General features: G+C 38.8%; 1 protein-coding gene and 1 long non-coding RNA gene across 3 annotated transcripts in view; one reads left to right on the top strand and one right to left on the bottom strand.

The window, feature by feature from the left end:
* The first annotated feature begins 255 nt into the window (after positions 1-255).
* On the top strand, positions 256-1723 carry LOC116408443. The gene is made up of 2 exons (XR_004220934.1): positions 256-409; positions 1491-1723. It is a non-coding gene; the product is annotated as an uncharacterized LOC116408443 (long non-coding RNA).
* The window catches only part of LOC100488322, a 54627-nt gene continuing 46143 nt past the window's right edge, over positions 1474-9957 (bottom strand). Inside the window, exons 20-23 of one of the 2 annotated variants that reach the window (XM_031895345.1) lie at positions 6434-6572; positions 3607-3686; positions 1633-1771; positions 1474-1553 (exon numbers count right to left, since the gene is read on the bottom strand). In XM_031895345.1, the coding sequence (XP_031751205.1) occupies positions 1548-1553; positions 1633-1771; positions 3607-3686; positions 6434-6572 (364 nt within the window). In that variant the 3' untranslated portion in view covers positions 1474-1547. The other variant, XM_031895344.1, reaches the window with a different exon arrangement.

The following is a 9957-nucleotide window of genomic DNA, read 5'->3' as shown; positions in this document are numbered from 1 at the left end:
AAGGTGCACATAAAGGGCAGGGTTTGTCCCTGAGGAAGAGCACTGTTAGTGCTCGAAACGTTGGATTTTTTTCAATAAATTTTTCACTTATTTCAAAGTCCCTGTGTGTGCGGCTCTGTGCCTTTATATTTCCTTGTTTTTGCAAGCACCCAGGGCATTTGAACTATAATAGGGTGTGCTCCGTTCAGTCTATATATATATATATATACACATACATATGCCAGTTTGGTTAAACACTGGTTAAGCATACATTCTGAAGGTATAGACTTCCTTAAGATAAGCATATGCATACCTTTGTATATTCTTCAGATTAGTGAAGAAATCCTAACCATATAAGAGCAATAAAGAAATGGAATCTCTAGGACCCCTCTACAGGACATGGAGCCCTGTTGCTACTCTGTGCTAAACAGTAAGTATAACCATATCATTGCAGGTTATCATGGATGTCTCTATCAGGGTCCTGTGCTACTGCTTTCTGGCAGGGTACACTGCCTGCAAACCACTAAATGGTTAATTTACTGTATATGAAGTAGTGTTTTACATATGGGCTGTTTTATGTAATATATTGTTATAGAGGCCTGCAGTGCTCAGGGGTATAGTTTTCCTTCAGTGCTGGGCCGAGCCGGCTGGGCACCCTAGGCAACCTGGTCAGCTTGGCCCACCTAACTGTTTCCCCCCACCCCTTGTGTGCTTTCTTGCTGAATGCGCACACGGGCAGCTGGATTGCGGGCCACTGGCGTGGGGGCTGCAGTGAGGGGGAAAGTGCCCAGAACTAGAGGTAGGTAAAAGAAGAAGAGGTACCTGTCTGGCACCCCCCCACCGTTGCGCCCTAGGCAGGTGCCTCTTCTGCCTACCCTTCTGTCGGCCCTGGTTATTCTAGTTAAATGTAGTGATGAGCAATTTTTTCGGCAGGCATAGATTTTCAGCGAATTTCCGCATTTCCCCATTGGCGAATTGTTTCATGAAACTTCCGAGAAAATTTGCAGCCGAAAAATTTGGTAAAAATAGGCGTGGGCAACAAAGAAATCGTGCGACAAACAAGTTTCACTAATTTTTTGCCGTTTTTCAAATTTTGCTGTCATTCATCACTAGTTAAATGTTTTCCCCCAAAAGGTCCCTAAACTGAAAGAGCACTAGATGGCAATTTACATGAATAAAGTACTAAATTCAGAATTAAATCTAGTTATTTTATATAAACAAAATCTTAATTTCTTTCTAAAAGAGTTATAGCAGTGATTAAAATAATATCTCAAGCATTTGTGACAGAATTCTTGGAATAACAAGATTTTTATGAATATAATAGGATAATATAAATGGCACCAGGCTAATAGATAGGCTAATACATATTTTCTACTAGAAAAGATTGTATTATTATACTGTAGCTTTAGCTACTCAATTAGTAAGCATAAAATGATGGTTAGTATAAGGCATAAAAAGTGGTTAAAACATGGTATATTCATATATTTTCTTTTCTTTTATTCTGTGCTCAGATCTGGAGTCATTATTTGTACCTGATTACCATCCAGTGATTATTGTGAAAATGGAGCTCAAAGCTAAAAAGAAGAAGAAAATGAACAGATTGTATTATGAGAGTTAGGATTCCAAGTCAATGTTTTTTTGGGTTATATTTACCAGTTTCAGCACATTAAACAGTGCCACATTGACTCCATCCTCTGTGTTTGTAGAGATTGATTTTATTCTTCCAATTAAAATGTTCCACATCTGTGGGGTTCTTTTCCTTGAGTTTAAATGACTTGTTAGGCTTTTCCATCTTTAAAAAAAATGTAGGTAATTCTATCATCACAACTGAATTAAACACGCACCAGTAAGATTCAGTTAGCCTTTGTTCAAAGGTTAAGCTGTAAATTAGACATAGGAAAGGCACTGGGTAGGACACATTGAGAATAAGAAGCTACAAATGCCATTTCACATATCAGGTTGGTGTATATAGATAGGGCACTAAAGACAGAAAGGTTTGTACTTGGGTGGAATTCATAGAACTATGGGATCCGTAAGGATACTTGTGAAACATTCCAAAATTCATTTTCTAAATGTAATATTAGGAGACTTCCATTTATATATTGTATAAAAATTGTGTGATTTCTAATACTGCTGTATAAACACATTAGAAGTATTATTATATATGATATTAAAGGGGATATTTACCTTGAGACAAATGTCTGAATTTGAACAGCCCCTCTCAGAAAAAACATTTTTGGAATTCATCCTTACTATTTAAAATGTTTAGTTTTAAAGCTACAGACCAGGACCAGCAAAAAATTGGGGACCCTGTTTTTAATAGTGTCTGAATGGCAGCAACTTAAATTTCCCCACTGAAAGTCAACGAGTGACATCTGATTGGTGGTTGGTGGCTGCACCCCCTTTTTCTAACCTGGAACTGTTACCCAGTGACTAACTCTGCAAAGTTTAGGGACCCTAGGATTAATAGTTAAAGAACGGCAGCATTTTTAATTTAAACCAATAAAATTCAATGGATGAAATCTGATTGGCTGTTAGTGGCCCAACCCAATTTTCCTATTTTTGAACTGCAGTCCCCCAGTGACCAACTTTGCAAATTTTGGGGACTCAGGCATAAAAATTGTGAGACTGACAGCATTTTACACTTCACCAAAGTAAATAGGTGAAATGTTATTGGCTGTTGGTGACTCCACCCACTTTTTTCTAACTTTGAACAGCAAATACCCAGTGACTAACTATGGAAACTTTAACAACCCTGGAATTAATATTTAAATAATGGCATCAGTTTAAATATAAACCAATGAAATCTAATGGGTGGAAATGGATTTGCTGTTGGTGGCTCCTCCCACTTGTTCTAACCCTGAATATGTAGTCAGCCAGTGACTGACTGTGCAAAGTTTGGGAACTCTGCCATAAATAGTGTGAGAAAAGCAGCATTTTAAATTTAAACAAAAAAAAAAATCAATAGGTGAAGTCTAATTGGCTGTTGGTGGCTCCACCCACTTTTTTTAAACCTAAAACTGCAGTCCCCTAGTGACTGGCGGAAATTCATCCTGCTGCCATTCTCACAGTAATAACACCGGGGTCCCTAAACTTTTTACACTGATCCCATGACTGTGTGATTCAAGTTTGGTGAGTGTAGCCTCAAAGCTGTAAGATTGGCAGCAGTTTCAAGTCAATGGGTGAAATTTGATTGGCTGTTGTTGGCCCCTCCCACTTTGGGGGTCATCCAACAAATGTTACTGTTTCATTCAGGGTGACCCCATGACTATATTATTCAAGTTTGGGGGGTGTAGCTTCAAAGCTGTAAGTGCGGCAGCAGTTTGAAAATATTCCCAGTCAAAGACGGGGGGCGGAATCGCTTAGAAAAGCACAAGCAACCTGCTCCGCTATAGGGCGAAGATGTGTGGGGAGTTTGGGTATTGTACCCCTAAAAGTGTAGGAGGAGTAGCATTTAGAAAATGGGGGGCACTAAGAATAAGAAGAAGCAGAAGAAGAAGAAGAAGCGGAAGAATAAGCCAAAGTCGAAGAACAGTATGTTGGGGTTTTTCTGATAGGGGCTCTTCAAATTCATACTTTTGTCTCAAGGTGAACATCCCCTTTAAGAAGGCATCATGCAGTACTTACCTGATGTCATGAAGGTCTAATAACTCCTCAATCAGATATTCGCTTGTATTGTTTAGAGCTTTGCTGATGTTTTGATTTGCCTAGAGGAAACACAATTTCCATATTTAGGTCTGTATTTATCATGTGTGAAAAAAGAATATTTTCCTGGCTTTCTGACTTTTGAAAAATAATACAATTATAAAGAACAAAAAAACAAAAACATATGGAAATAAAGTTTAAATAACTTCATAGTCAAGGGAAACATTTTTTATACTACTTTCCCTATGGTCATAGTAGTAGTAGTATATGCTAGCAAATTTTGAGGTCAACATTCTTCTAACCCCCTACACCGTAACTAGCAAGTACACTTATCAACATTGAACCTCATTTTCCAGTTTGCGGCCCAGTTTTCTAATTTTGTCAAATCGCTCTGCAAAGCGGCAGCATCCTGCATGGAACTTATAGTTTTGCACAATTTTGTGTCATCAGCAAAAATAGAAACAGTACTGTCTATGCCCTCCTCCAGGTCATTAATAAACAAGTTAAAAAGCAAAGGACCAAGGACTTACCCCTGTGGTACTCCACTAACCACACTGGTCCAATTAGAAAATGTTCCATTTACCCCCACTCTTTGTACTCTATCCTTCAGCCAGTTCTCTATCCAATTACAAATATTATGTTCTAGGCCAATATTCCTTAATTTGATCATTAACCTTCTGTGAGGTACTGTATCAAACGCTTTAGCAAAGTCCAAGTAGATGACATCAACTGCCATTCCAGCATTGAGGTTCCTACTTACCTCCTCATAAAAGGCGACTAAATTAGTCTGGCAAGATCTGTTACGCATAAAACCATGCTGGCACAAACTAATAGTATTGTGAACTGCAATGTATTCAAGTACCCCATCCCTTATTACCCCTTCCAAAAGTTTTCCTACTACTGATGTCAGACTAACAGGCCTATAGTTTTCAGGCTGAGAACGGGATCCCTTTTTAAATAACGGCACCACATTAGCAATCCGCCAGTCTCTCGTCACCATGCCAAACCTCAATGAATCCTGAAAAATTAAGTGAAGAGGTTTGGCAATCACAGCGCTCAGCTCATTTAATACCCTGGGATGAATCCCATCCGGTCCTGGACCTTTGTTTACCTTTACATGTTCAAGTATATTTTGAATTTCCTCCCGAGTGACCCATGCGTCAGTAGCTAAATTACTAGAACTGGGCATATTACAAGGGAAGCCTTCATTATCTGGCTCCTCAGATGTATAGACAGATGAAAAATAAGAGTTCAAAATTTCTGCTTTTTCCCCGTTCTCATCAACCAACTTACCCCCCCCCCCCGTGATAACAATGTTCCCACCCCTTCTTGCTTCATTTTTTTACTATTCACATAATTAAAAAATAATTTTGGATTCTTTTTACTCCTAGCTGCAATATCCCTTTCCATCTCTATTTTAGCTTGCCTGATAGCTTTTTTGCATACTTTATTTGCTTCCTTGTACCTGATGAAAGTTTCTGCTGTCCCAGCTAACTAAAGATAATATAACACCACGTTAGGCAACAACAAATTGAAAGTGCCATAGCAGTGGTGTAGCAGAAGAGAAAAATAATACACAAGAGTCATGAATATCCTGTAAATCATATTGTTATAAACTAAGCTTAGCAACGTAATTTCTGTCACAAGACTTACTGAAATGTGTGTATTATAATGAATAATGTACTCCCTATTGTAAAATATGAGGATATTAGAAGTGACCTCGGAGTTCCATGATCTTTATAAAACCTTTGGCCTCATGCCTTTATATGCCAGTGGAAATCCTCAGTAAATTATAATACCCTTATATTTTATAATATGGGGTGCATTATTCACTATATATCTATGTTGTGCAGAGGAACTGTAATTGATATAGACATGCACCTACATTGTTGCTGATGTTTAGACTTTCCATTTAGAAAGGGGTTTACTATATCATCTTATACTTTTTACAAAATAAATGCAATGACCCTACATATTCTCCTGAGTGAAGGTCCTCATTTACTTTTCTTAGAGGAGATGCAAAGCTTTATGGGCCTTTAAGCTATGAGGCTGAGTCCATAAAGGCTAATGTCTTATGGTTGTGGGGTTGTCAGCAAGGAAATGGAGTCCTGCACAAATTTGTATAGGTGAACACTTTAGACACCCCCAATAAAAGTAAGGGGCTAGATGCTGCCAGGGAGAGATGGAGGATGGATAGTTTAGTAGGAGCCCCAAAATATAAGCAAATAGGGGACATAGGCAGGGCTACTGATGCTTTGTTTGTTTATATTCTGCAAAGCCACCTGTCAGAGATGGGGGGTAGGGATAACATCCAACTAAGTGCATGTTTATATCAGATACAGTCCCTCTTTATTTAATACAGTACAAAACCATGATATATTTTTTTCTTTTCTGCTAGTACAATTAATTTGTTTCTGTCTAACGCCTGCATTAAATAATCTTCAGATAATTGGGTAGAGTCATTCGTAGGACTACTAGTATTCACTTATGTATTCCTACCTTTGGTTAAGACACTGATGTTAAAATGTCTTCAAATAAAATTATTCTTATGATGTTATGCCAACCCCCAGACTCTAAAAGCACAACATTTTTTGAATGATTTTGTTACTTTCTGTTATAATAAGAAGATACTTTGCATTTGATGTTAAATACACATAAATACATATTGATAGCACAAAACTCATATTGCTCTTTTTTAAATGATTTTAGTAACCTTAAGCGATGGTGCTACACATTACAGATCCCAATACCAGAATTAATACCTCCATGTAATGGCAAAATCAAGAATCCAATAAAGAATACTAATTACCTTTTCTTTGGCACGATCCAGGTCATTCTGTTTGTATGCAGGTTCCAGAATATACTTTATTAAGCTTTCCCTTTTACTATTCTCCCAGAATTCACTGATTTTCTTTTCAACTATTGGCATCTTCTGTTTTCCTTTATACCTATAGATGACATTAAACAAATATTTTATTGCTTCTTGCATTCTATTATTGGGTTACTAAAAATTGCCTTCAGGTTTGCATGACAACATGTCAAAGTTTCACAAACAATGCGAACATTTCATGTTGGTGTTGTTAAATATTCTTCTCTACAAAATTGTAGATTCGATTAACATAACTGCTACCCCCTTCAAGTTGCACATTATTTTAATAAGAATGACTGTCAATGACCGTCAAGACCTGGCACTTTTTCTTACGCAATGTTGCCAAAATCCATCCCTTTCTCTCTACTGCAACAGCTAGGCTGCTCATGCATGCTCTCATCCTATCCTGACTTGACTACTGCAACCTGCTATTAACCGGCCTTCCTAACTCCCATCTTTCCCCCCTACAGTCTATATTAAACACTGCTGCCAGAATTCTCCTCTCATCCAGGAGAGTTCAGGCCCCTCCCCTGCTAAAGCCCTTATCGTGGCTTCCCATTAAACAAAGAATATCTTACAAACTTCTTCTCTTAACCTCCATTCCTCTGCTCCTCACTACATCTCGTCCCTTGTGTCTCCGTATGTTCCCGGCCGACTCCTTCGTTCCTCGCAGAGCAATCGTTTGGTTGCGCCCCCCACTACTACTGCGGTTTCCCACCTTAAACCTTTCTGCCTTGCTGCCCCTTACATTTGGAATGCCCTCCCTGATTTCCTCCGGAGAGAATCCTGCCCCAGTCTTTTTAAAACTAAACTTAAAGACTCCCTTTTGGAGCACTCGCCCAGCACCTGATCTGGGAACTGGTACTTATATTGTAGTGTCACCCACTGTGACCTACAGCGATTACATTTGCCTATTTGTGTCTGTTAGTTACCCTCCCATATAGATTGTAAGCTCTATGGGGCAGGGCCATCCCCTTGTGCCTTTGACTCTTAACTTATTGTAACTGTATCTTGTATTTATTTGTATTTATTGTTATACTTTGTATTTATCTATTTTTATCTTAATAACCCCCTGTTTGTATTAATGTATTCTACTGTACAGCACTGTGTACATAAGTAGCGCTTCATAAATAAAGATATGCATACTTACATATATACAATGACCAGAGAGTTAAATTCTTAAAATAGGGCATATGAACTCTGCAATTAACCTAATATCAGTGCCAGGCCCAATGCAAGTCCCTGCCCCCAATAGTCCCCCACTCATCACCACCAACTTCCCCCACTCCTCGGCAAGTCTGGCAACAAATCCATTCACTCTCCCCACTTGTTTGCTTGCCAATGCACCAGAGTTAAAGAGGGGCCAGAACTAGGTGTAGACATGCAGAAGTGGTATGTACTTAGTGCCCCCTCCACTGTTGTGACCTAGGCACATGCCTCTTCTGCCTACACCTTATACTGTACCTGACTAATATTTATACTGTTGTTGAAGGGTCTAATCTTTCTGTAACTGGTGTGTAGGGAACTGGTAAATTGTGCCCTTTTCCTCACTGGCAGTCCCTTAGTTATTTGAACAGCTATAAAGGATCCCCTGTGTAATGGGAAGTAAGTCCCTTTCCTGGGCCATAAGGTGGCACTGTGGTATAGTATAAAAGGCTTAGAAGCCATGTGGCAGGAGCCATTATGTGAAAGCTCTTGACCTGAGCAAGCAGGTGGGAAGATTGTGTGGAACCTGGGTATAGGTAGTCCCAGACAGGTCAGGCAGCTCCTGGCTCTGACAAGGATTTGTAGAGGGATTATTATCCTGGGTATACTGCTGCCCAGAGTAGGGTTACCAGTGTACTGACCTAGGGCTACATAGTGAAGCGCCTAGGTTCCACTGGGAGCACATAACCTGAAAGCTGGTGGTAACCCATTGTGGCCTGCGGGGAGAGAGTCATTGTGACCAATTGTTGTGCGTATTGTCTGACCTGTGAGATGTACTACCTACATATTGTACCTGTTAGTACTCCAAAGTGGCTGAGTAAATAAACAGTTCTTTAAGAACCACTGCCTCCCATTTTTAGAGAGTTATAGTCACACAACAACCTGGCCTCCAACTCAAGCAAGGGCTCACTCCTGAGAGAATCTGTCTCATACTGGGTGATATATGGTGTGGTTTATGGTAAACATCAAGATCTAGAATACCATAAGCTTACAGGTGTTTTAGTGTTATTGACTTATTTGTCTCTATTTTGCCTCTTTAGAAAATGAAATTTAAAATTACACCAGGAAAGAGTAAGTATATTTTGAGGCTAAATATTTGTATGTTTATTATTTATTCCCATGTCTGATGTTCAATGCACTGCCCGGTTGTTAGACTCACACTCTAGCAACAAAGTTGCAGTTTACTGTGCCGTAGAAATAATTTGTTTAGAAACATATTCTCAGCAAGTATTTTTTGGCTTGCAGCAAATATGCGCCATACGCTTTGTGTGGCATTAGCCTAAGAATACAGGGACTGGCTATAGCAGAGTAAATGCTACATATATGCTATATACATATATATATTTATATATATATATATATTGTAGTTTCATCACACAAGTCTGGACCTTTTTGTTTTTTCTACATAAATTGTCCGTATTCACGGACTAGGTCATCAGACTCAGTACAGCTCCACTCCGGTTTGTACAGTTATATATATATATATATATATAGAGGATATAAACAATAAGCTGCTTTACTGTTATATGTACAAATAAAAGCACCCAATGCAGCTCCATCCCTTTACTTTCCCTTTGCACATGTTTGCTGTTGAGGGGTGTGGCCTCATAACATGCCACAGCCAATCAGCTTTCACTCTGCTCTGTCCCTCACACACCAGGGAGCCGGAGATTCTGGAGGGTGGGGTTTGGGAGGCTGCTTAAATAATTAGCCATAACTTTGTAACGGTGCAACATTTTTAAAAATTTTGCATATAGACTTAGAATACCATGATCAAAACTAGTAAAAACTTAAGGGGGTGGGCATTTTTTTTAAAGGGAAGTTTACTTTTTTTAAAAACAGTAGGGCTGATTTAACCATTGTTTATTTTTTGGAATAGTATGATCAACAATAGGTTAGGATTTAGTAGAATCTGCTGCAAAGATGCTGAATGCATAGCATTACCTCCAAACTAAAAAATAATTACCCTCATTTTATAAAATGTGGGCGGAGTCATGAAAAATCACTTCTTATCTTTGGCCAATTATACATGCAGAAAATCACATTTAGGCTAGTGCCACCCTGGGTTGATATTTGGCCTGTGCATTAGAACGTATAGCATTTTTCCCACAACAAACTATGGTAAACATGTGCAAATGCAACTGCACTTGTGGCTCGAGCCCTATAATGTTTGTCTCTGTAACTCTTTCATTTTTGGTTTTGAAGACATAATATGTGTGACGTATGAGAACTGTAAATTACTTTTTAGGTTTTTGATC

The sequence above is a fragment of the Xenopus tropicalis genome, chromosome 1, assembly GCF_000004195.4.
Source record: "Xenopus tropicalis strain Nigerian chromosome 1, UCB_Xtro_10.0, whole genome shotgun sequence".
NCBI classification, from domain to species: domain Eukaryota; kingdom Metazoa; phylum Chordata; class Amphibia; order Anura; family Pipidae; genus Xenopus; species Xenopus tropicalis.
This window is presented reverse-complemented; position numbering and strand designations above follow the sequence as displayed.